Here is a 27,935-nt window from a genome sequence, read left to right on the forward strand (position 1 = left end):
ACTGTGGGTTGAAAACATTTGTTATTTGGTTTTGCTACAGATATTGAGCTTGCAAAAATAGAGAAACAATATGCTGCTGAACTGCACAGGCAATCTCCAAAAGATAAAAACAACAAATCATCCACAATTCGGCGGAGAAAACGACCTCACATTCATGTGCGAGGCCAGCACCTCGATGAAACCGCCAGCCCTGTTACCACACCAACTGACGAAGAGGTGGGCCAGAGGATTAAACATGTGGCAGGTAAAAAGGAAAACTAGAAAATGAGTCTCAAGTCCCTTTTATTTTTTGTAGCTTCATGAATCATTGTACAACTAATGAAATCTGAAAGGATTTGCATTTTTCCCAAATGCAAGTATACAAAAAAATGGCATTTATTATTTCTTACTTATTCATTCATTCATTTCTGGAATTTGGATGTTGCTAACAACATTATTATCCGTCTATAGTTTCTCTTGGCAAGATGGTGCTGAGTTACCATCTTGATCAATTGGGTGTACCTTACTTGTTTTGAATTGTGTTTCGTACAGTTTCTCACCTAGAAGGAACATAGTGAAAACATAGAAAAAAAACATAGAAAACCTACAGCACGACACAGGCCCTTCAGCTCACAAAGTTGTGCCGAATATGCCCCTACTTAGAAATTACTAGGGTTACCCATAGCCCTCTATTTTTCTAAGCTCCATGTACCAAAAGTCTCTTAAAAGACCCAATCCACCTCCACCACCGTTGCTGGCAGCCCACTCCATGCACTCACCATTCTCTGCGTAAAAAACTTACCTCTGACATCTCTGTACCTATTTCCAAGCACCTTGAACCTGTGCCCTCTTGTGGCAGCCATTTCAGCCCTGGGAAAACGCCTCTGACTATCCACACAATCAATGCCTTTCATCATCAGGATGACACTTTGACAAGCAAGTTGTTTATTTTTTCTCCTCTGGCTTGAAGCAATTGCCACAAAATAATTAATGGAACATCTTAATTACTTCAGAATTCTTTCTGGTTGTATGATTTGCATATCATCTCCATAATATGGTCTTTCACTTTTTATTAATAAATTACATCTAATTATATGCAAATAAAATCTTCTTATAGTAAAAATATAAGAATTTAGTATGTACAGTTTTAAATAACTATAAATAATGGGCATATAGCATTGATATATCTGAAAGAAATTAACAAAAGATTTATTAATCCGAAGTCAAGTCTGTCAATTCTGTAAATGATTTGTTCACTTTATATACTTACTATGAGATTTTAAAGGGATTTCTTTATCTCAAAAACATCTGGAAACTTTTATCTGAAAATACGAAAATATCTGGAGACAGAATCCTGTGGAACAAACCTTGCTGCAATTATTTATTTTCCTCAGCTTTGAACTTCTTCTTTTCCCTCACACTTTAACTCCAGCTTTGGTAGTTTGGTAACAATGCTAACAGATGACGACATAGTGTTAGATATGAGGCTAATAGGTTTTCTTTGATTTTGACCTTTAGAAAAACAATGGATTAGGTGGTTGAATTAGTCTGCATTAATTCGAGTCCAAGTGACATAGAGGGAGTAGCTTTGGACATGTATTTTCACCAGAAGGGCTGCTGTATTGTACTACCATCTTCTTAAGCAGGGTGAATCATAAATGTAAGCTGAGCCAGTAATACTCACATCTTGAAAAAAGAATTTTGAAGAAGATTGGACTCAGGAAGAAAAATGTGAAGAAATTAATAACTTGTAGTTTTCACTATCTTAACAGCACCATATTACTTGCAGGAATGGGATAGTTTCTGCCTGAATTAGAGAAGTAAATATTATGAAAGTAAAAAATGACTTAAAAGTATTTGATTATAGGCTCTAACAAATTTAACACATCAGTTCTTAAAATAATAAGTAAGATGTCATTTGGGTGAACAAAATGGCAAACAATACAAGTTAATTAGCAAGATTTATCTAATGACCTTGCGTTCATTTTGCACATTAATAGCAGTGGGGATAGTTGCTTTTATTTTTTCCAGTATGATTTGATCTGTTATTTTAGCTCTGGGATCTGTTCATGAAATTTTTGCACTTTGTGTCTGCATTTAGATTTTCAACCGAGTTATTATATAGGACAATTTAGTCAGGTTATTACAAGATGTTTCCAGTCTTAATTCAAAAATTGTCTGATAGATGTATCCAAAATATCACTTTCTGGCTTCTAATTTGACAGGTTCCACACAGACAAAACACATCCCTGAAGAAATTACAGGAGGAATTCAGCTTTACAGTGTTTCCAAGTTATTGCTCATCATTACCTTTGTGTAGGTAACATTCTTGTGAGATGCTTTTGCTGATCATTTTATTATACCATTTCCTGAATGCCTTGGGTGTATATAAGCCCATAAAACTGTTTGGTAAATACATCCAGGGAATTTTCAGTTTTTGGAAGCATATTTTGGAAAGATTCCCTTGACTTTATTTGATCCGCATTCATTCCTTTAATGCTGGTACGGTCAGTATTTACTGCCCATACCTAATTTCTCTTGAACTGAAGAGATTGCAGGTCTGCTTCAAAGAGCAGTTAAGGATCAACCCATGCTGAGAGTAGAGTCACATGTAGACCAAATTGAGCAAGGAAAGTAGATTTTTTTCATGAACCAGATTAATCTCTATCACAATCTATGGTTCTAAGTTCACTATTATTGATGCTAATTCTTAATGTTTATTGAATGTTAATTAAATTGAATTTAAATTGGTTTTATGCTATTTCAGCTCTTGTCTCTGGACCACTAGTCTAGTGCTCCAGATTACCAAACAGCACTGCTTCTTTGAGTTGAAATGGTATTAACTATATACCTTTCCTAAATATTCTCAAAGGTTTTGCTGGGGTGAAATTATATCCCAATAGATTGTGAGTAGGCATTTGAGTTAATGAGAAAAGCATAAATTGATCACATAAGCAGTAAAGAGAGAAACTGGGAAACAATATGATGTTTTGTCAGTTATAAAAAAGATGAAATTTTATTGCACATGAGCTTTGTGTGTGCACAGTTTAAGGGCTGAGAGTTTGATCAATCTCCATGATGGAAAACATTCCTTTGCATTGAGAGTGAAGCAGCAAAATCTTCAAAAAAATGCCAGGATGCTTGAAACTGATACGATTGCTTTCATTTTCTTTTTCCTATAACTCTGTAGAATGAGAGACACCAAACCAGATTTCATTATTGTGTTTGGTCGATGCATTCATATTTGACTGAAATTTGGCGTAAATTCAAATTATGAGTGATTTGTGGCTTGCGATCTTTTGAAGTAGTCTTGATGAATAGCTGGATTAAAAACAGTAATAAAAGCTGTTTTATAATAAAACAAAGATAACCAGTAGGGAGTGAATGAGTTTTGTAAATATCACACGAACGTGTAACAGTGGAAAAAGCATCTTCTAATGTTCCTTTACTTTTGTGTGAAGAATAATTAAATTCTGCAATATACGGATTTGAAATTTAATAGGGACATATAACAACTTAACTATGTCCTTGAATATATTCATATTGAACTTTATAATTTATGGCAATAGCGAAGTTAATTCTCTTGTTCGTCTTAATTTGTGAATAATTTTATGATTTCAAAGTTGGCATAAGCTTCTGATCAATTTCTGCTGCTACATCATTAGCCTTGCAAAAACTGAAGCTTGGCATCATCATACCATTAGTTTCAGGAAATTGCTGTTCTCTCTTTTCAAACTGACAAATTTAGAGCCAATTTTTACTGATATTAGCTTCCTTTTATTTTTAGCAATTCATGTTCTCATATTGCAAAACATCTTCTATGGCCTAGAAAGGCAGCAACTGAAAACTGTAGAGTCACAATGCTCCAGGATTTTTTAATGAACAATTCTACAATTCACCATTCAACAGTATGTTGCCAGCCCATCATGGGAGAAATGGTTGGAGTGGGGCTACAAAAATACAGCCTCATTTCCAATGAATGTGGGCCATATTGTAGAAGTTTGGGACTCCTTAACATTGAATAATTGTTATCTTCTATAATAAACATGGGGAGTGCATGAACTGCTAGTATTCTTTTCTTGAAGGGTTAAAGCTGTTTCAAACAGTTTCAAACTTTGACTAAATATATTTTACAGAGATGGAGTTTTCTGGGCTATTTGCAGTCAACAGCCCTTATATGCATTAAATTATGTATATCTTTATACTTCGTCAAATTTTCATGATAAAATTGGTTTATTTTGACTTATCTATCATAAGCTGGAATACTACTTATAAGAATTGAATGTTCCGATTGGCATGTTGTGAATAAATAATGTAGGTGAGCTTCTGCATTTGAGAGAACAAGCATCAGTAATTTATCTAATCACTCTGTAATGTATAGAACAACTTTCCTTTCTGATCACTATTTTCCTCTTCTGTTTGCTGCTCTCTTTAGGATCTGTTTAAGGTACAACTATAGTTATTTCACAGTCTCTTAAGTTCTGCTTTCTATGAGATACTTGTTTAAAAAGGGGGTTTACTTCTAACTTGTTTAGATAGAGCACTTAAAACTCACTGGAATTAATTTCAGCTTAGAAGAAGCCTGTATCCAATTTAAAAGTCAGATTGAAAGAGTATTGTTACTATACAAGTTGTTTTCTGAAATCTCAGTTGCAAGTATGGTTTTGAAAAAACTCAAAAGTGCAGCAGATTTTACTTTTTTAATTTGCATTTTGCAATAAGGTTTGCATTTTGTTTATATTTGTAGCCTCAGTATCTAGTTCAGGCTCTTGAGTAACACATACAAAATGCTGGAGAAACTCAGAAGGTCAGGCAGTATCTTTGGAAAGGAATAAACAATTGACATTTCAGACCGAGAATCTTCATCAGGATTGGAAAAGAAGGCGGAATAAGAAAGTGGGAGGAAGGGAAGGAGTACAATCTAGAAGGTGGTAAGTGAAGCCTGGTGGGTGGAAGACTGGGTATGAAGTGAGAAGCTGGAAGATGATGTGATAGGAAGATGAAGAAGGAGGAACCTGATGAGAAGGAGGAGGGGCGCCAGGGAAAAGTGATAGGCAGATGAGAAGAGAAGTGGTAAGAGAGGTGCCAGAGTAGAGAATGAGAGAAGAGGAAGGGGGAGAAATTAGTGGAAATTAGAGAAATCTATGTTCATGCCATCAGTTTGGCCTCATTGTTGACATACCATTGGATGGTTTGCAGTTGTCCTCCAATATCTTATCCCAGATTTCTACCATTCATATAATAGGTATGCTATGACTAAAAGTTTCAATTGACTAGACTTGTTCAATGTATTCCACTTGCTGCAGAATATTTCCAATGGATTAAGGAACAAGAAACACATCTAATTTCCTCTAACAACAACCCAACTCACTCAGTGCAAACCAGGCACCTTGGAAACCAAACCTACAGGAAAATAACCATGGTCCTCTCTGCCTGCTTACAGTTGTAGAGCAGATATAGAGTGAGAAAGGTATATTTATGTAAGGTGTTAACAGATTTCCCAGAAAATTCTCAAAAAGCACTTCATGTTGAATGATTACATAGACAGTGCAGCAGAGAAACAGGCCCATGTTGTACCAAACTAATTACATCGGTAATTTGATTGGTAATCAAACTAATCCCCTCTGCCTGAAAAATTTCCATATCAAGTTCAAATTTATTGTCATTTGACTGTACATACAGTATATACAACCAAATAAAACAACATTCCTCTGGACTACGGTGCACCCACAAACCATATAGCACACATAGCACAAAAGAACAAAATATTACCATAAATAAGCTAATAAAATATAATTCAAAATGCATGTAGTGCCCAGGACAGGTAAGCAATAAAATATCTTTCCATTTCCTGCACATTCATCTGCATTTCTAAGAGCCTCTTGAATGCCTCTATCATACTTTGAAGTGCAGTTGCTATTGAAGTGTGGCAAATGAATAATAATTCAGTGCTGAAACAATGTTAAAAGTGTCTGTTAATATTTAAAGCAAGTTTGTTTGCCATCATAGAGTAGGAATATAGGGAAAGTGTCATATTATTTACACCTACATGTCTGATTTGGCTTTGAGTGTGGTCACGGTTTACTAGTGACATATTTCAAGCTACCCTCTTCTGCCTCATTTTCTTAAGAATTTTGGTTGACAAGAAGCCATCAAACACTTAAAATTAACATGACCAAATACCCATTTCTATTCCTTGAAAGGAAAATCAAAACTTCTTGCTACCATTTTTTTTTCTTAACTTCAGGCTTTCCTCTAATGTCAGTCACTACTACCAAACTAGGATCAGCAGAAATAGTTTCTATCTACTCCATTAAGATCTCCTTCTCTTCTTGAAAGCTTCAATAAAATCATCTTGTTAACTTTTGGTTTATAAGAGTCATAAATTTACACCTATTCCTTACCTAAGGTTTAGGGTGTTGAGCAGCTCACTGTACCCCATCTCATTGGAAAGCCACTTGTATTCCAGTTCTCTGGATAGAAAAGCATACAATCTCTGAATGTTGCTTTCTGCTGTTATCCATAAATTTTAAATAGTTTGAGTGACTGTCCATTATTTTCTGGGGATTGTCACTATTTCTTGCTTTTTATCATTTAAAAGTTACTCTTTTATTTTCAGGTTCAAGATGGCAGACCTTCCACTTAATGTTTTATTTAAAACATTTGTAACAGGGGTTGTCCATTTGTTATCTTTTCATTATACCGTTTGTCTCTGATGTCATTGGCAAACTTGAAGATAAGACCACAAGACATAGGAGCAGAATTAGGCCATTCAGCCTATCAAGTCTACTCTGACATTCCATCATGGCTGATACTGGATCCCACTCAACCCCATACACCTGGCTTCTCGCCATATCCTTTGATGCTCTGACCGATCAGGAAATGATCAACTTCTGTTTTAAATATACCAACGGACTTGGCCTCCACCACAGTCTGTGGCAGAGCATTCCAGATTCACTACTCTGTGGCTAAAAAAAAAATCCTCCTTACTTCTGTTCTAAAAGGTCACCCCTCAATTTTGAGGCTGTGCCCTGTAGTTCTGTATACCCCCTCCATAAGAAACATTCTCTCCATATCCGCCCTATCTAATCCTTTCAACATTTGGTAGATTTCAATGAGATCACCCTCATTCTTCTAAATGCTAGTGAGTACAGGCCCAAAGTTGCCAAATGCTCCTCATATGTTAACCCCTTCATCCTCATGAACCTCCTCTGGACTCTCTCCAATGACAACACATCTTTTCTAAGATGTGGGACCCAAAACTGTTGACAATACTCCAAGTGCAGCCCAACTAGTCTCTTATAAAGGCTCAGAATTATCTCCTTGTTTGTATATTTTATTCTCCTTGAAATAAATGCCAACATTGAATTTGCCTTCTTTACCACAGAATCAACCTGTAAATTACCTTTCTGGGAGTCCTGCTTGAGGACTCCTAAGTCCCTCTGCACCTCTGAACCTTCTCCCCATTTACTATTCTCCCCATCTCTGCACTATTGTTCCTTTTACCAAAATGCATTATCATACATTTCCCAAAACCATATTCCATCTGCCACTTTCTTGCCCATTCTTCCAATTTGTCCAAGTACTGCTGCAATTGCATTACATACCTGTCCACCTATCTTCATATCATCCTCAAACTTTGCCACAAAGCTATCAATTCCATTATCCAAATCATTGACAAACAATGTGAAAAGTAGTGGTCCCTGAGGAACACCACTAGTCATCCGCAGCCAACCAGAAAAGGTTCATTTTATTCCCCCTCACTGCCTCTTGCCTGTCAAGCCATTCTGCTATCCATGCCAGTAACTTCCCTGTAACGTGTAGGATTTTATCTTGTTAAGCAGCCTCATGAGTGGCACCTTATCAAACGCCTTCTGAAAATCCAAGTAAATAACATCCACTGCCTCTCCTTTGTCCACCCTGCTTGTAACTTCCTCGAATCTTAACAGATTTGTCATGGTTCCTTTACAGAAACCATGCTGGCTTTGACTTATTTTATCATTGGTCTCCAAGTACCTCAAAACCTCATCTATAATAATAGACTCCAACACTTTCCCAACCACTGAGGTTAGGCTAGCTGTCCTAAAATTTCCTTTCTTTTGCTTTCCTCCCTTCTTAAAGAGTGGGAAGATTTGCAATCTTCCAGTCCTCTGGGACCATGCCAGAATCAAATGATTCTTGAAAGATCATGACTAATGCATCCATTATCTCTTCAGCAACCTCTCTCAGGACTCTGGGATGTAGTCTATGTAGTCCAGGTGACTTATCCACCTTGAGACCTTTGAGTTTGCCGAGCACTTTTTCCTTTGTAATAGCAATGACATTCACCCCTGCTCCCTGACGCTCACAGACATCTGGCACACTGCTAGTGTCTTCCACAGTGAAGACAGATGCAAAGTACCCATTAAGTTCATCTGCTGTTTCCTTGTCCTCCATTAATACCTCACCAGCATCATTTTCCAGTGGTCCAATATCAACTCTCACCCTCTTTTACTCTTTATATAACTGAAAAAAACTTTTGGTGTCCTGTTTTATGTTATTGGCTAGTCTGTCCTCATATTGCATCTTTTCCCTTCTGATAGCTTTTTTACTTGCCTTTTGTTGGATTTTAAAAGCTTCCCAATCATCCAACTTTCCATTTACTTTTGCTACTTTATATCCTTTTTCCTTGGCTTTTATGCAGCCCTTAACTTCCTTTGTCAGCTGCGACTGCCTGCCCTTGCCATTTGAGAATTTCTTCCTCTGTGGGACATATCTATCCTGCGCCTTGTGCACTATTCCCAGAAACTTCAGCCATCTCTGTTCTGCCATCATCCTCACCAGTATCCTCCTCCAATTCTCCTGGGCAAACTCCTCTCACATGCCTCTGTAATTCCCTTTATTCCATTGTGATACTGATACATGTGACTTATGCTTCTTCCTTTCAAATTGCAGTATGAATTCAATCATATCTGGCTTTCCGTCCTACCATTCAAATGACCAGCAAATATGGTGAATAGTAGAGGCCCCAACTGAGAGGCATGTGGAAAACAACTAATCACCCATTGATTTGTCCTCGAATTTCTGTCTCTTCAGAAAGTTTATTGAAATTCACCAGTTATACTCTTTCCTTACAAATCCATGGCTGATTTGTTTTCTGCTCAGCTGAACATTTTCCAGGTCTTCAGTCAACCTTAGTAATGCAATGATTCCCCGACTGATGTGTAATTCCGTTAGTTCTTTCCTAGTTTCTCTCTTACCTTTTTTTATGTAGCAGAGTGAACTCCAGAATTTTCCAAAGGAAGTAATGGTTCCCAAATTGAGAGAACTTTGGATAACTAGAATTAGAGTTTGTATAATGATCTCATATACTTGCAGTAATGCAATTGCAGGATTTAATTTTATCATCAGCAATTAGGATTTGGTTCCTCCAATAGCTCAATAACTTATCAAGAGAGTATATTTGTTAAAAAGATTAGAAAGATCTCTGATTCATTTCCAGATTTCAGTTATTCAGATTTATGCATGAACATATATATTTGACTCATAAATGTCCATGAAATTATATTCCTGGTAAGGATTTAGTGCCAGAGATGGCGAATGCTGGGTGCATGTTTGGCAAAAAAAAAATTGTATAAAATATTGAGGAATCATTGTTTTCTATAAAATTTAGCAAGTATGATTTTGAAATCTCTTTTATACACATTGAATGATTTTGAAATCTCTTTTACACACGTTAACTATTAAGATTAAAAAACTCAGTATTGAAAATGAAGCAGCAGATACACATGAAATTATATAGCTGAAGCTATTCAGAGTACTTGAGGAACTGATATTTAAATGTAAATTTTGTATTTCTCCCATATTTCATCTGTTTACCTTTGCAGTACAACCAATCAATACACAGATGTAGCACTGAACATTGTCCTTTTTCTATACCATGGGATTCTTAGTTTCGTCCTGAATGATAATTTTAACAATCTTGTTTACTTTAGCCTGGTGTTGCTAGTATTTCTGAATATGATGCTGTTTTACAAGCTGTGGATGTTGGAGTATACAACGCAGAGTCTCACTGCTTGGCATGGGATCAGGCTCCAGGAAAGGTATTTGTTCTTTTTTTTAAAACTTAAGCAAAATGTACTTAAAAGAAATTTAACAAAATAACTGACTTCTTCAGGTATTGGACTATATCTGTGCTTTTCTCCTGGACTCTTTAAGAAACTTGTATCTTATGTCACTAATGTGAGAAAGGTCTTTATTTTTTTCCTGTGATTGTTTGGAATTTTAGGCCTTCAGTAAAACCCATTGGTAAAGGCAGACGTTATTTTCAATTATGTACTTTTCATAACACATCAAAACCTCATTTGGACCAACTTATCTGCAGCAATGTTTATGCTCCACAGTTTCTCCCACCCATCTTCACCGCATTTCATCATTATATAATCCTGTTTCTTCCTCTGTCATATACTTATCTAGTTCCCTATAAATGTATTAATGCTAGCCACCTAAATCACTCTTTGATTTAAGGAGTTTCACATTCTTATCAGTCTCCAGGTAAATAAGGAAGGTTTGTATGGATTTCTCTCATTGGATTTATTTAGTATTTACGGTATCTCATGTTGTGGAACTGAATTCAGATCTCCACGATCCATTCAACTGAAAGAGGGTTACTAGTTCACCCCATTCTTGTTTTAGTGGAGGAAAAATCCAGGCCTTTCCTATTCATTATTTTCCAAATAAGTATAATCCTTCCATCTATATTTTATCCTGCTTTCCCAGTTGCTGCTCATTCCTTTTCATAATACAAAGACTAAATTTGTTCATAATGCACTAACTGTGGTTTAATTAGATATATAGAGGTAATGATGTGCATGAAGTGGTGTGTAAAACGAAAGGCTAAATAGAGATAGGTTCAGAAGATCAGATGCTAAGGAATATGAGTACTGATCTTTACTGTTTATAATGTGGCCTCCCCTACATTGCGTTGTGTTACGTACCCCGTAACTGGGTCACTTACCAGCAAAGATGGAGAGGTCCGTTGAAGTCTGATGGTACTATTTTTAACAGTATTTATTGATAAAAATACACAAAAATAATATCAATGCAAACATACAGATAATATACATCGTCAATACTAAATCTAAAAAGCGTGGGTATAATAATACTCAATAAGAAACAGCTCTATCGTTGTCTAGGGGATAATGTATTGTCCGATGGAAATATAAAAGTCACTTTAGTTCATTCAAGCTGCAGGCTGCAGCTTTTGGTTGGAGTCAAGAGAGAGAGTTTAAAACTTGCCTATTCCTTTTATGATGTCAATCCTTCGAGAGTCGTTGGGGGCTGATTTCTCCTTTGTGTTAGCTAAAGCCGTGCTTCCGTGGTAAAGGCCCCACCAATTCCAAGGCAAATGGAAAAGGACACACGTGGGCTTTCCACCGGCTTTCGCTATTACGCTTTTACAGGAGTTCTAGCGTTTCTTCTGGTGCGTCTGAAGGGGCCGTTCCCCAGACCCTCTTTTATCCCCACTCATGGGGTCTCAGATGTCACTCAGGGTGGAATGATGCCATCCCCCAACCAGCCCACTTTGCCTGAGGGCTTCCACAAAGCACAGTACTCAATACACAATTCCGTCTCCAAGAGACAATGACCTGTTCCGTGGCTTTGTATCGCTGAGGGCCAGGACATTCCAGATGTCTCTCTCTCATTTCCTGGGTCTCCTGCCCTGACTTAATAGCGATCTTGCGATTCTCAAAAAGGGGGTGGGGGGGGGCACAGGCATAACAGAGAAACCAAATGAGAATTGGGTGATCATTTTGGGAGCACCTGTTCTAATCCACAATGGTATTCCTGAGTTTTCTGGAGTCTACCCCATAATTCTTAATCTCAGTCCGATTGTGAACTGTAGGTCTGAGGCTACCTCTACTGCCACAGTGAAGGCCGTTGTTAACAAGAGGAACAGCACATCATCTTCCATCTAACCTTTGGAGTGATTGTTGAATATTCCAATTTAAGATCAGCTGCTTTCTCTGATTGATCATCTAGATAGGAAATAATGATTAGTCGACAGATTTCGAAAGGAAAACCCTTGTTTGACAAATTTGATTGAATTGCTTGAGTTGGATAGTTAAATTTAATGCAGTAAATACATTGATAAATAAAATATATAAATGTCTCACCGTAAGGTCACGCATAAAAGACTATTGAATGTCAGAGCATGCAATGTCAGAAGACCAGTAATAGAATGGTTAGCCAACTGCTACAAGGCAGAATGCCGAGCAAGAGCATCAATTCAAAGTACAAAAAGTGGGAAGTAGTATTTCACAGAATTAGTGTTGGGACTGTTGTTGTTTAGAAGTTATTAACTTAAGCACAATTTATAAATCTGGGATGTCACCAAGTGGGGTGAGACATTCAAGACTGAGGAAAGTGGCAACAAAATAAAGTGACAGCAATAAATTTGCAGAGTGGACATACAATTAAACTTGATAAATTAATTTAACTTGTGTAAATGTGAGATATATATTTTGGTATGAAAGATAAGTAAATTGCACTTTAACTTTTAGGTAAGAATCTAAATGAAGGGTATGAGGAGGCTGAAGTAGGACACCAGCATAGATTGGTTAGGCCCAGCTTTCTGTTGTAAGTGCTATTTAGAAACATGTCATAAGATGAATTTTGACTTATGTGACTTCTTCTGGAATGCTACAGTGTTGGATATTGTGAATATTGGTCATCTTTTTATGTGGCACTGTAGTAGTTAACTCTGAACTGTAGCTTCCTTGTGAACCAGTTGAATTAAACAATTGCATCAGTAACCTGAAGGAATCTTGCAAAACACAAAACAGAATAGTAAATATTTCTGGAAGCAATTTAGAAGGCACAGGATATATACATTCCAAAGAGGAAGAAGTATCCTAAAGGAAATATGACACAACCATGGCGAACAAGGGAAGTCAAAACCAACATAAAAGCCAAAGAGAGGACATATAATAGAGCAAAGATTATTAGGAAGTTAGAGGATTGGGAAGCTTTTAGAAACCAACAGAAGGCAACTAAAAAAGTCATTAAGAAGGTAAAGATGAAATTTGAAAGTCAATAATATTAAAGAGGATTTCAAAAGTTTCTTCAGGTAGATAAAGTGTAAAAGAGAGGTGAGAGTGGACATTGAACTGCTGGAAACTGATGCTGAAGAGGTAGTAATAGGGGACAATGAATTAACAGATGAACTGAACAAGTATTTTGCATCAGTCTCACTGTGGAAGACACAAGCAGTATGGTGGAAGTTTCAGGTGTCGGGGGCATGAAGTGTGTGAAGTTACCATAACTAGAGAGAAGGTTCTTGGGAAGCTCTGACAGTAGATAAGTCACCTGGACCAGATGGTGTACACCCAGAATTCTGAAAGTGATTGCTGAAGAGATCGTGTAGGCATTAGTAATGATCTTTCAAGAATCACTGGAAGGAATCTGGAATGGTTCCGGAACACTAGAAAATTGCCAATGTCATTCCACTCTTCAAAAAGGGAGAGAGGTAGAAGAAAGGAAACTATCGGGCAATTAATCTGACCTCAGTGGTTGGGTCAATGTTGGAGTCAATTATTAAAGATTGAGGTCTCAGGGTACTTAGAGGCACCTGATAAAATAAGCCATAGTCATCATGGTTTCCTCAAGGGAAAATCTTGCCTGACAAATCTGTTGGAAATCTTTGAAGAAGTAACAAGCAGGATGGACAAAGGAGAATCAGTTGATGTTGTGTACTTGGATTTTCTGAAGGTCTTTGACAAGGTGCCACAGATGAGACTGCTTAATAAGCTACAAGCCCATAGTATTACAGAAAAGATTCTAGCATGGATAAGGCAGAGACTGATTGGCAGGAGGTAAAGAGTGGGAATAAAAGGAGTCTTACTAGTGGCAGAAGAAATGAAAGTGTTGATTATTTTCTAAATGGAGAGAAAATATAAAAAAACAGATGAAAAGGGACTTGGAAGTCCTTGTGCAAGGTTCCCTAAAGGTTCATTTGCAGCTTCTGTCTCTGGTGAGGAAGGCAAATGCAGTGTTAGCATTCATTTCAAGAGGACTAGAATATTAAAGCAAGGATGTAATGTTGAAACTTTATAAGGCACTGGTGAAACCTCACTTGGAGCATTGTGAGCAGGTTTGGGCCTCTTAGAAAGGATGTGCTGAAACTGAAAATTCATGAAAATGATTCCAGGACTGAATGACTTGTCATATGAAGAGTGTTTGATGGCTATGGGCAGAATTCAGAAGAATGAGGGGTGACCTCTTTGAAACCTATTGAAGGGTGAAAGGCCTTGATAGAGTGGATGTGGAGAGGATATTTCCTTTGGTAAGAGAGTCGAAGGACACAGCCTCAGATTAGAGAGGTGTCCTTTTAGAATGGAGATGAAGAGGAATTTCTTTAGCCAGAGAGTGGTAAATCTGTGGGGTTCCTTGCCACAGGCTGCTGTGGAGGGCAAGTCTTTATGTATATTTAGGCCAGAGGTTGGTAGATTCTTGATTGGTCAGGGCATGAAGGGATACGGGGAGAAGGCGGAAGATTGAGACTGAGAGGAAAATTGGATCAGCCATGATGAAATGACGGACCTGATTCAGTGGGCCAAATAGCCTAATTCTGCTCCTCTACTTATGGTCTTATGGTTTAAAATAATTGATGAAAGAAGCATAAAAGAATCAGAAATGTTGCTTATTTGTGATGCATAAATAATGATTGTAGACTATAATCAATTGAAATAATCATTTAATTGCAGTTATTTCTATTGAACAAAGTGTATTGATCAGTGAGCAGAGATACATACATTAAGGAAGATAGAACATTAATTTCAGTGCTGTTATCTGGAAACAAGCTTGTTTTGTGAGGGCAGTTTCCTGCATAGCAGAGACAATTGGTTTCAAAATAATGTGGCATTTGTTTCTTCTGACTGAAGAGTTTTAGAGTATGTGATTTCCTTCACAAGGACAGGGAAATATATTCTTAAACTCATTTGTCAGTCAATATTTTTGAGTTTTACTTTATAGATAATAGTCAAGATTGAGTCAGAATTGATCGTGTTAGTGCAAAAAGAAATCCCATCTTACCAGGTATTCCACATATACTAAACCTTAGCATCTTGATCAGAAACATTTTTGAAATGACGTGACAGAAGTGCATTTGGGACAGTGCATTGTGGCTTGGAGCAGGGGAAGGAACATAGGGGAGGCTGGCAGAAGCAGTGAGAGGTGACCATGACTAATAAACAGCTTGAAAGAGGTTGGGGAGTTCAAAGATTCAAAGGTTAATTTATTATCAAAGCATGCATCCATATACAACTCAATTTTTTACTTCTCCAGATAACCATGAAAGAAAGAGCATAAAAATAATTTAGAAAGAAACATCAACCCCCCATACAAAAAAGAACAGCATCCTGATCATCAACCCCCCCCCCAAAAAAACCCTCACCTCCACACAAAACAGAACAGGACTATTGACCCCCAAAAAACAACCCCTCCCCTGCACAAAAAAATAACAAAACACTCCCCTCATAACGAAAAGGAATGGATGATAAAAAAAATACAGAATATAAAAACCATAAGTCTGAAAAAGTCCATAGTCCATAAATGCTATAATCCAATCCATAAACCCAGAACCAGGATACCATCCTACAATATCACCAACATTCAATGAAAGAGAGGGAAACCACATGAGACAGAGAGGCCTACTCACCAGCCGCAGCAAGCCACACTATGATAGGCCGCTCACAGGCTCCTTCTCCAGCAGCTACCAAAAGGCAGGCAGTTGGTGCTTAATTTCTTGCTTGCCTTCTGCATTCACCTTGATATCTCAATGTTTTGATCGGCAACTAATGGATGGTTTAACTGGAAACATGGAGTTGAACATCAGCTCGCACCCCATTCTGTTCTGAAGGTCAGCCAGGATTAAGACCCTGTTATCCAAGAGCCCACTGACAATGAGGTGCACATTCCCCTGCAGTGCTCCTGATAGAGCATTGCGCAAGGAATGACATCATTCTGTGAATTCAGGTAGGAAATTCACCTCTGGCCATAAGGATGGTGCAGAATAGGTTAAATTGGCATGACCTGAATGGTAAATGGCCACAAAAATTTATTTACTGCTGGTTAATACATTTGCACTTGTATGTTGCTGAAAAATTAAATACTTTAATTTGAAATTATATGTCCTTGAATTTCTAAGCAAATAATTTTTGATAAAATAAAGTAACTTGATTTGCACTGTTTATAATTTACATTGGAGATGGCCAATTGAACACAGAAATGTCCAAAAACATTAGGATGGTGGCAGTTGTTGTAGCACACCAAGGAATAAACAGTTGTTGATGTTGTTAAACTAAGATGGCTTTGTGAAAAATAATTTTCAGCACTCTGATTATAAGATGTGTTGAGCAACACCTGTCATAATCACAGTACGGCCGAAAGGCCTGTTTCGGTGCTGAATAATTTAATGACTCTGTCTCTGATTCCCACAGTATTGACTCCAAGTTCCCCAAACTGTTGTTACTTTTTTTCCTTCTCTTCCATACAGCAAACTGCCCCAGTCTCAGGTGGAATGGGCCCAGTTATTAGAGTCACAACAGCGTTACCACGATGCTGAGCTACAGAAATGGAGAGACATTCTAAAATCATCAGTGGTGCTTCTAGATCAGGTGATTGCTACAGTTGTGTCTAATGAATGGTTGAGGGACCAGGTGTACAATGTAGTTCTAACAGTGAGCAAGACTGATTCTGCTCTGAACAATTATTTTAAGTGTTCATCCCTCAACCCTTCTGTTTTTTAAGAAAAAATTAAAAGAAAGGATACAAGTATTTTTAAAAACTGGCCTGTTTAACCCTCCATTAATTAACTATATAATGCAATCATCATGTAAAACAGGTGGGCTAATGGGTTAGATCATCAGAAAAGTCTGGATTCAAATTATGTCCTTGCTGATGCCAAATTTTTTATTGTCTGTTATGAATTTGTCTGTTAGGGACTCACACCCCTCCCTAAATTGCAGTTAATTAATACATACAGTAGATTCTAGCTAATTGGGCCACTGGTTAATCAAGGTAGCCGTTAATTTGGGACAACTCTTAAAGAACAAAAACTAATGGAGAAAATAATCGGGATTCCCTTTCTTTATTTGAGACACTGTGCCGCTTAATTTGGGCAGAGGATCATTGCTGAACAGTTTTCAACCAGCGTCAGACGCATACACTTGTGTGACTGTTAGACACTACATCATGCTTGGAGCGAACAGTTGCTTCTCTAAGAGTGGGATAATCTTGTGGTAGCTTTAATCTGCATCTCAGATAATTATTTATAACAAGTGCTAGCTTGTAACATTGGTGCTGAGGGTGCACACTGCTCTCGCTTTGATTGGGACATATCTGCTCCTGAGGTGAGCACCCACTCCAACTAGGGCTATATAAATTTAAGACCATATACCATAAGAGTTAGGAGCAGAATTAGGCCACTTGGCCCATCAAGTCTGCTCTGCCATTGCATCATGGCTGATTTATTATCCCACTCAACCCCATTTTTCTACCTTCTCCCTATAACCTTTGACTCCATGACTAACCAAAAACGTATTAACCTCTGTTTTAACTTGACCCCCACAGCTGTCTCTGGCAATGATTTCCACAGATTTCCCACCCTCTGGCTAAAGAAATTCCTCCTCATCTCTGTTCTAAATGGATGTCCCACTGTTCTGAGGCTCTGCCCTCTGGTCCTAGGCTCGCTACTATAGAAAACATCCTCACCACATCTTCTCTATCTCAGCTTTTCAATATTCATAGAAATATAGAAAACCTACAGCATAACACAGGCCCATCGGCCCACAAAGTTGTGCCGAACATGTCCCTACCTTAGAAATTACTAGGCTTACCCATAGCCCTCTATTTTTCTAAGCTCCATGTACCTATCCAAGAGTCTCTTAAAAGACCCTATTGTATCTGCCTCCACCACTGTTGCCAGCAGCCCATTCCACACACTCACCACTCTCTGAGTAAAAAACTTACCCCTGACATCTCTGTACCTACTCCCCAGTACCTTAAACCTGTGTCCTCTTGTGGCAACCATTTCAGCCCTGGGAAAAAGCCTCTGACTATCCACACAATCAATGTCTCTCATTATCTTGTACACCTCTATCAGGTCACCTCTCATCCTCCGTCGCTCCGAGGAGAAAAGGCCGAGTTCACTCAACCTATTCTCATAAGGCATGCTCCCCAATCCGGGCAACATCCTTGTAAATCTCCTCTGCACCCTTTCTACGGCTTCCACATCCTTCAGTAGGTTTCAATGAGATTCACCCCCTCATTCTTCTAAACTCCCGAGAGTACAGGCCCAGAGTCATCAAACACTTAACATACATTAACCCGGAGGCGGTGTAGTGTGGCATCCATGCTTGGTTGGCGGCTGCCTTCTCCCATTGGTGCTGCCCTCCAGTGTTCGACAGGCAGAATGACAGGCTGGATTGCTGGCAACTGTATTGACACTTTGTATCTTGCTCAGGGTCTTGGACTATACATGTGTTTTCTTGTGTAACAATTTTTTTTTTCTCTTGCTATTTGGAATGTATGTTATGTACCTTGGCTCCAGAGGAATGCTGTCTCATTTGACTGTATCCACTTATGGTTTGAATTTAACTTGATTTTTCATTCCCGGATTCATTCTCATGAACCTCCTTTGGACCCTCCCCAATGCCAACACATCTTTTCTTAGATAAGGGGCCCAAAACTGCTCAGTATACTCTTAAGTGAGGTCAGACCATTGGCTTATAAAGCCTTGGCATCACATCCTTGCTCTTAAATTCTAGTCCTCTTGAAATGAATACTAACATTGCATTTGAACATACCTAGGAGCTCAGTGCAGTCCATTGTGAAAAAGTGTAAACAATATGAAATGTCAGCCACACTTCCTATGTCAGTCCACCCCTTTAAACTTGGTCATTGACGAAGAACGCCACTTGTAAGGGAGGCTGCCATGCTGTCAAAATGTCACCTAGAAGATACTGTAAAGATGTGGAAAAGGGACTTTTTGTTGGACAAAACTAAAGCGGAAATTTTTGGCCTCAATGCTAAGCAGTACGTGTTGCGTAAATCTAATACTACACATCAACCAGGTAACACCATCCCTACTGTAAAGTATGGTGGAGGTAGCATTATGCTGTAGGGATGGCTTTCAGCAGCAGGGACAGGATATTTTGTCAGGATTGATGGGAAGATGGATGCTGCTGAATGTAATGCGATCCTGGTTAAAAACCTGATAGCCTCTGACAGAAAGCTTAAACTGGGGAGCAAGTTCATCTTTCAGCAGGACAGCAACCCAGAGCATACTGCCAGAGCAACCATGGAGTGGCTTTGAATGTAGAAAATTGACGTCTTTGAGTGGCCCAGTCAAAGTCCTAACCTTAGCACAATTCAAAAAGACTACTGACTGTAGTCAACTACTGCCTGGTGGTTCAACTAAGTACAGAGCAAATGGGGATGAATACTTTTGAACTGCTGACATTTCAGTTTTTGAATTTTTAGTTTTCCTGCTTTACAAATTTCCCTGTATTTTGGGGGAAAAAAGGAGCATGTGATCCACAAAATAAAAATGTTAAGTTAAATTGATCAAAATCCCTGGTTGTAATACTCATTTATATGAACAAAGGTTTGGGGGCTGAATACTTTTGCAAGGCACTGTATAATACTTTCAGTTCTGTATTCATCACCCTTTTTGATTTTGCCCCCATGTTACACTTCAACTCATCTGACTGACTGCAGTTTTGCCCTATCACTTGCCTGTCTTTCACAGTCCAGTACACACTGCATTGACTTAAATACCAATTGCCTCATCCTCAGCTTAAAAGCCAACACTTCCTGGCATTTGCACCACTCTGTTGATGAAGGGCTGAGGGTTTGCCGCAGATGACTTCAAATCCTTTAATCGATCATCTTTTTATCTTCCTCCCCTCCTGTCATTCTATACAGTACTCTGGAGAAATGCTTCACTGAGTTGATGAACTGGCCAGCAGAAAATGACAGGAAAATGAAACAGTGGAGCATGGCTTCAAGTAGCTTTACCATTACAAGAACATTGAAACAACAGTTTAGGGCTGAGTATTACAAATGAGAAGGTGTTTCATTTATTGACACTATTGTGTTTTAAGCACCAACCTCACCAAATTCAAGTAAAGTTGTTCTTTGATCAGGTGATTCTAAAAATGTTTTCCACAGTCTGATTTCATTCTGCATGAGTACAGCTACACGTGGTGAAGAGCAGAAGCTGTAAATCCTGATGGAGTTTGTACCCACATTAATCTGGCCCTCAACCAAAGTAGCAGCTGTGACTGACAAAGAGGATCCATGGGTCTGTGATTCAGAATGTAGTTCCAATAAATTGTTCGGCAAAGATTGGTTAATTAGAATCTTCATCTTAGATACAAGAAAGATTAACCCTTCTGGAGACTACTATTTTGCACTTAACCAGCAAATTAACATTTATTCTTTTAAAGTTTAACATTGTTTTGTCCTCTAATTAGAATACCACATGGAGAAAATTAAATGTAAAATTCCTACCAAGTACCAGAAGATATCTTTTAAAGACTATTTCATCAACAAATCTTTTGAATGTTGTAACGTACTGAGATAGTCAGTTTGAATGATATATTTTTTGAGCATGGTTTCATCCCAAAGAAAATCATTTTCTTTCATTTTTAAAAGTTCATTGTAGGACTGCTCTTTTTTTTTGTCCTTGTCCAGTAGCATAAAAATGTGTTGTGATGCTTCCTTGAGTATTTGCTATGCCTGGTAAAGGTGTATGTAATATACACATAAATGGAATCTGACCTTAGCTCACTTTGAAAGTATGGCCTTTACCTAGGCTAGATTTGAGCTTCATCTGCACATAGTGCTAATGTAAGTTAAGCTGGTCAGATAGACTCTGGAATTTCATCTTTTCTCTAATTTATCCCACAGATGAGAAATTCGTTAATAACTCTACAAAAAGGCATTGGTTTGCGTGATTACAGTTCAGAAACAGACAAACATGATCGATTTCACTGACTGGCATTACTGAGGCCGAAGAGGGAATTGTGTGCAATATGTTATGTATAAATTTGTTATGTATAAATTATATATATATATATATAAAAAAAGAGAAATAAAAAGACACTGGAACCGCAGGCCGAGTTGGATCCCCAGGATTGCTGTCCGAATCAGCAAATTCACAATTGACAACACCAAGATCCTGCACTGATGTGAAAACTAGGAGAACTACTGAAGCATTGTGGAAAACAACAGCCACACTAATCTCCCTTCACACTCCTGTTATAAATCCTAGAACATTGTACTGTAAGTGTAACATCTCACAAATGCATGTAATAATCTGTAGGCCTTCTCTTTTATGGAAGATGTGTAACTGAAGTACCATGTCGTCTTTGTTTAAAATAAGGTATTCATCAAGCAGAGATTGGAGCAGGGTGAGGATCTTGAAGCTGTTATTAGTTAATTGTGCCTGCAGAAACACAGAATACATCCTATTTAATATTAGCAAAATTAACCTGATGTATTGATTCTGGTTCAGAGTGAATGGTTTTAGAAACTGTGAATATCTGTATTGAAAAAAAAACTTGAAGATTTTCTAAGTTACAAGTGAAAAGTAACTGGAATCCTGATGCAACTAACTTAGTTATTTATTATTGTTAAGAACAGTCTAAACAATCTATCACAGGCAGGCCCAAGAATATGTAGAGAAAAAACGTGTTCTGCTCTGTTATCCTCATTGCAACATGTCTACAAGTTGCAGGTCGCTCACCTGATAACTGCATTGAACACGTGTGAAGTCTGATTCTGAAGAATCCCATATTTTATGACAAATTAGGAATGAATTTCATGATCAGCACCATGAACGTAGTGAGGCACGTACAGGGAAGCGTGAGGCCCCCACGAAGTGTGTTGTCATGTTTAACTGCTGCAGAGGTATTGCATGCTAGTCTGACCTATTTTTTAGTTTCATGGTTTTCTGATGGAAAATTGAAGAATTATAGATTAGTGTAGCTAATCTATAAATATCCCAAACTGAAAATAATTAAAGTGATTTCAGTTTTCTAACATGTTAATGAGCCACAGTTTAAAAAAGGAAAATATTAAAGATTTGTCTTAAAGCTTACTGTGGAATTTGATTCGCAGATCAGACAGGATCTTAATAGATGAGATATTTGAATGTCCTGTCATTTGATAATATTTCTTACTTGAAAAGCATGGAAATTGTGCTGTGCACATGCTAATCTAGTATAGTATATGACAGATACAATATTTAGTGACCAAATTTCAATGTGGTTGTCTTATTAGAACAAAATCCAGGTAGGTGTAAGTGCAAAATGATGCATGCTGTGTCATGGGATAGGCACAGAACTAATGAGACCATGTAGCAACAGTCAAGTGGTTTAATTCAGTCAACACTGAACTAGTGGATGCTGGCACTTTAACCTTTGGTAGGCAATTTGCATTAATAATGCAAGAATAAACCAGATTTAAAGTGGATTTTGAAAATGAATATGTCCGATTAAAATACAATCTTCAAACGTGTCTACAAATATTGGTGCTCATCTGTGAGCTGTTTTGGTATGAACAAATAATCAGCTGTTAACATAGTCCAAGAAAATAAGTATTTAAGTTGTTTATTTATAAGTATATTGTGTCACGGCTAATGTACAGTATGAACTGATAGAACTGAGAGATATGGTGTTAGGGTTAACAGGTGGAGAATTGCCTCATAATTTTGTTCAAAATTTTGATCATTCATTTATGATGGTTATTTTTGATGGAAGTCCCTGATCTGATAAATTAAGAGAGTGGGGGAATTCCAGCATTTTGAAACAAAATTATTTTGATGAATTTAGTGCTCCTCAATGTGAAATTTGAGGCATTTTGGCCTACGTATTTTGTGGGCAGCTGTATGACTCTCTAGCATATTAGATTGTATTTGGAATACTTACTGTCAAATGTAAAGCTGAAATCTCAAAGGCATTCAATAATTTCTGGAATGAGAACTTTGTGATTTAAATTTATTAAATATACATGAACTCCAGTAACTAACCAGGTAAATACACCTTATCTAAGGGTATAACGTCTGGACAATTACTAGCTAAGTGATACAGCTGCCAATATCTGCCTTTTCAATAGAATCAGATATAATAAGATTTGATGTTAAATATGAGGTGCTTTTAATATGACTGATACAAAAGGTTGTTTTCTAAAATGAACAAAGCTTTCTATTGGTCAGAAGTTTTTGCTGCCAATCAGAAAGTATTTAGCGTATTTAATTTATTAAGAGGAGGTGTGATTGGCCAGTCGGCTAACTGCATATTAAATTATGTGGGCAGATATTCCAAAGTGCACTATTTACACCTAAAAACTAAATTTTTTGGTGCAATGGATTTTGTGGCCACAATATTTTATTTTAAGGACTTGCCTCATGTCTCTGATCATAAATCATTGGGAATATTGACAAAGGCAGTGTCTGAAGACAAATATCAGAGTTTTATTGAACATGCATACTTTGACAATAAAATGAACCATTGATTGATATATACATAATGGCAAATGCTGACAAATCCATTTCTAACTAAATTGTGGTATCATATTTTCTTTAAGCAGGTCATCCTCATTCAGTGCTGCATTCACTTTTTCACTTAGTTTTTTTAAATTGACTATTGCTTCTACATTCAACAAGACTAGTAGAATCATGATCCTTTGTAGTATGCCATTGAGCAGATTTAGTAGGTTGTATTTATGATGTTAATCACTCCATATATAGCATCATTTTGATGAATATGGGTTCTAATTTTTGTGCTATAGTAGTAACTTTTTTTAAAAAATTCTGGATCAAACTTTTGTTGCCTTTAATATTTAATTTCACATTTTTAATATGAGATACTAATAAGTCAGCAAATAGATTTGCACTGTAGAATCAAAAAATGATATCTTGATACTGTGCAGCTTCTTATGCTTGTTGTATTTTTATTTTTGTGCTTGGTATAGTAGGGGATTGCTGGAATATAATGAAGTGATTTGAATCCTTTGTTTTTAAAATAGCTGACATTTATGGCTAGTTTTGTTTATAGTGTTTACATTATGTGTAACACCAAAAATCATTTCAAGCCGGATTTGTGAATAGTAAAAAAGTCAGATTTGAGGGTAGGATTACAGGCCTAAAGTGAGTGAGAGTGTGTATGAGTGTATGCATGGGAAAGCTAATATGCACATTAAGAAAATTGAAATTGCTGTAACAGACTACTGGTTGTTAACCCATAAATCAAATTTTGGAAACATGGGAGATACTGTTCAACAGACAAAATGAAAGCATTTTCTTATCAAAACCAAGTTTTTAATTTTGCTTGAAATATAGCTGGGCCTATACCTTGCTCAGTGAGTCACCTTACTGAAATATCTCAAAGCTTTCTATTTCAAAACAAAAATTGATTTAGGACATATTCTAATGAATTTTATGGGAGTGATAAAATCTTGCTGGATTTTTGATGATGATAGTGTTTTAATGTACATTCTTATACATTGTTTATTTCCTGTTTTATACTTTCTTTTCTTACAACTTATATAATTACCATGTTGTGACAGAGGTGGTAAAGTGTCTCCCATGCTTGAAAATAACTTGTGACCAAAAGAACTGAGTCAAGCAAAGATAGAAATGATGATGAATTTTAGTGAACTTTAATGATGTCATTTATTTCTAAATCATTTTGTAATCATATGACACTTTTGAAGCATTAATGTATTAATATTACTTAGAACTAAAGTGCTTTTGTCCTCTATTGAAAAAGATACAAATGATGTGGGTGAATGTTCAAGGCCAACTTGTACATACTGCTATTATTTGCTTTCTTTACATTCAAGCTGGTGGTCATGTCTGTTGGCCATCTTTTACTTCCTGATTTCTGTATTTAATGGTTAAACAAGTTTGAACACAGCATCTATCAATCATTCACAAATTCAGTATATCCTAAAATCAGATTACAGAGAAAGGAGATGCCATGTCTGATAGCTGAGGTAGCTATGGAGTCACTGGTATTTAATAATTGATGTAAGCCTGTAAATTTCCTTCCCAGACCTCCAACATGGAGGACAGGAATCATATGTTCATTGTGAATGGTAGTGGGCTGTAGCCCATAGACAAAGACCAAAAATCATATGCATATGCAATTAAAGGGTCTAACAACCCCTCCACAAGGCCTCCACCAGTGCTAATTTGCCCTAAGGTACCAGTGCTGGCACTGGCTACACTTTGGGAAAACTAGTTTTAACATGCAGTGCATGGTGGTCAGAGAAGGACCACAAACAATATGTGGGAGGTTTCAAAATGCTAAATATGGAACCAGTGAGAGAAGGATTGCTGCTCCTTAACCCATGTTTAAAGATAATGCCAATCATTGTCTTCTCACTCCCTAAAAGTAATTGCTACTTTCCTCCCCTTGATCATTGGCAATACTTAACTTCCTTAAAAAACACTTTCTTTCCACTCTTTCCTCCACATTTCTTATCTCTACGCTTATTTGTCCTCTCTAGTTATTTACTTATTTACATGACGGCTGCTGCTGTTGACGTGGTGGTATGATCATCAATCTGTCATTGAAGCCAAATATAACTGTCATGAAATTCACCAGTCAAACAGAAGAAGCTGTCCCTGTGACCTCCCATTCCCTCCACAACTCTCACAACCCCATGCATTTCCAATATGGGGATGTTTAAATTCAAGGCTTTGGACCTTTGAGAGCACCATTCCTCTGTGCATACATTGCAATGGTTTATGTTGCACACCTACTATATCTATAATCAGGCACTGTCTACACTGAAGCCATCCTCCTCTTTGTTGCTTGTTACTCAAGGTAAAGACTGTATTATTACGTTTTCTTTTCCTTGAACTCAATATTAAATATAGTATTGTTTCAGAAAAAAATAGACAGCTCATAACATGTTTTGCAGAGTCAGTTACCGCAGCAATGTTGAAATGTTAAAATTTTGTTTAGGGCTCTGATATGTCGTGTAAAAAGTAGACCCGCAATGGAATTTGCTGTTCAAGAGTGTTTTTGGGCTGTGTATTTTCAGCAATATATGGAAGGCATTTTATTGAATTGATTGTAATTTTACAAAACATTGAACGATTATCATTGTACTGTATGCAGGATTTGAAAATGTGAATACGATAAGAATATAATTTAAGAGGGATAGAGTCTGCCTCACAGCGTACTCAGCTTGTTTGTTTGCATTTAAATAATGCAAAAAATCAGGAAAGTACAGATCCCCAACCCACGCTTCCCCCCCCCCCCCGACATTACAGGGAGGTTGTGCTGAGAAAGTAACCTGTATTCACAATTTTCCCTGATGTCAATCTGCGTCATATGCACATGTGTCAAGAAACAAGACTTGGGAAATCAATAATTTCTTGTTGATTTTATTTAATTTTTACACAAAAACTCAGTAAGAGCAAATTTCAATCTTTCTCAAAATTGGTTAGTGATTTTTGAATACTGTAAGGAGGAATTTTCATAGATGTAACAGCTGTAATGGGTGGTCATAATTGTTGAATTGGGATGTTTTAAATTGGCACAGCTAATGGACAATTGAACACATTAATGTTTACTTCAGCCTTTCAAACCTGATACTCAGTAACACATCATTGTTTCAGATTCTATGATATTATCAACTGAAAAAAATGCAAAAGATTTTTTGTGCACAAGAATGCAGTGAAAACTTTTGTTGTAAATGGCCTAATTGTACAAACTGATTCCTCTATCCCATTGTTTCAATTAAGTAATCTTTCAAATGTACAATAAATTAATTGCTCCCCAAGGGAAGATTTCCCCTTTTTAATATGATCTTCCCATTGAACAGCATGGTTGTTAGTTGGCTAATGCTGTATTATAATGTAATTTAGTTCATCGATAAACACTGTACCCACACCAGGACTTTTTTTTAAAGATGCATGTGGATCTGATGCTGCCTAATGCTAGCCTGCAGGGTATGCAACCGTCATCAAGATGAAGTAAGGTAAAATTGGATGTGTGGCTTGTCTACACCATTACATTATGTAACAAACTATCTTCATGTGCATTCAAGAAAAATATACATTTTTTAAGAACTGTTTTGATCTCCATATATGAAACATAACTATGAACTTTGCGCTGTGCGCAGGTTTAGTTTTAATAACCTTGCCTACTAGAGTTTCGGTTATCATGGTATCCCACCTGCTAGTTCATGTAAAGTAGAAACAAGCTATGAATAAAAAGTGTTGGAAAAAAATCTTTAATTGTCACCTTTCTTGTTTGGGTGATGTTGAAGAATAATGTTTGGTTATTAAAATCTTTTTATCTGTTCTATTAAAGAAAATGTGTTGGAAATTTTGACAACCACACATTTTCAGCCTCCTGGTTTATCTTGGATTCTTTTCTGTATGTGTCAATGATGCTGGTGTGTTTTACTGAAAGTAAAAGTTTTGTTCTCCATTCTTTTTCAAGAAAATGCCATGTAGGATATAATTTTCACTAACTGTTGTTTTACTTTCTTGGGTGCGTTACCTTGAAAATTAGCCACGTGAGTAAAATGTTATTGATTTCTGTGGAAACCCTGTTTTTCTCTATACCAATTTGTGCCATACTTAAAATGAATATTTATCTTTCTCTATTAAGGGATAAGCAGAAAAGAGGACAAGGATCTAAGGAATTTGAAAGATCCCAGCCAAAGCATTAACTTGCTTCTGGCAGTGAGGTAGGATAAATTACAGCCCATGGGTCCTCATTTCAGAAACCTGTATTTCCCCTTTTTATAGGTTCCCCAGTCTATTTTGGTTTGAGACTACAACAATAAAATTTGTGGTATGTGGCATGTGTTGAGTTGGAAGGTGATTTGTATATTGCAGTATCAGAAGAGAGTTCAAACTATTGATAGATGCATACAAGCTTACTGAC

The 27,935-nt window shown here is 37.1% G+C and overlaps 1 protein-coding gene across 23 annotated transcripts in view; it reads left to right on the forward strand.

Annotated features, from left to right (window-relative positions):
- Positions 1 to 27,478, forward strand: part of LOC132385195 (protein Aster-B-like) — a 406,923-nt gene extending 379,445 nt beyond the window's left edge. For all 23 annotated transcript variants that reach the window (XM_059957077.1, XM_059957080.1, XM_059957083.1 and 20 more), the window contains 5 exons: positions 41 to 244; positions 2,205 to 2,295; positions 9,954 to 10,061; positions 16,514 to 16,634; positions 20,932 to 27,478. In XM_059957077.1, the coding sequence (XP_059813060.1) occupies positions 41 to 244; positions 2,205 to 2,295; positions 9,954 to 10,061; positions 16,514 to 16,634; positions 20,932 to 21,018 (611 nt within the window). In that variant the 3' untranslated portion in view covers positions 21,019 to 27,478. The remainder of the gene's footprint in view (positions 1 to 40; positions 245 to 2,204; positions 2,296 to 9,953; positions 10,062 to 16,513; positions 16,635 to 20,931) is intronic.
- Positions 27,479 to 27,935: the final 457 nt, after the last annotated feature.

This window comes from Hypanus sabinus, chromosome X2, assembly GCF_030144855.1.
Source record: "Hypanus sabinus isolate sHypSab1 chromosome X2, sHypSab1.hap1, whole genome shotgun sequence".
NCBI lineage: Eukaryota > Metazoa > Chordata > Chondrichthyes > Myliobatiformes > Dasyatidae > Hypanus > Hypanus sabinus.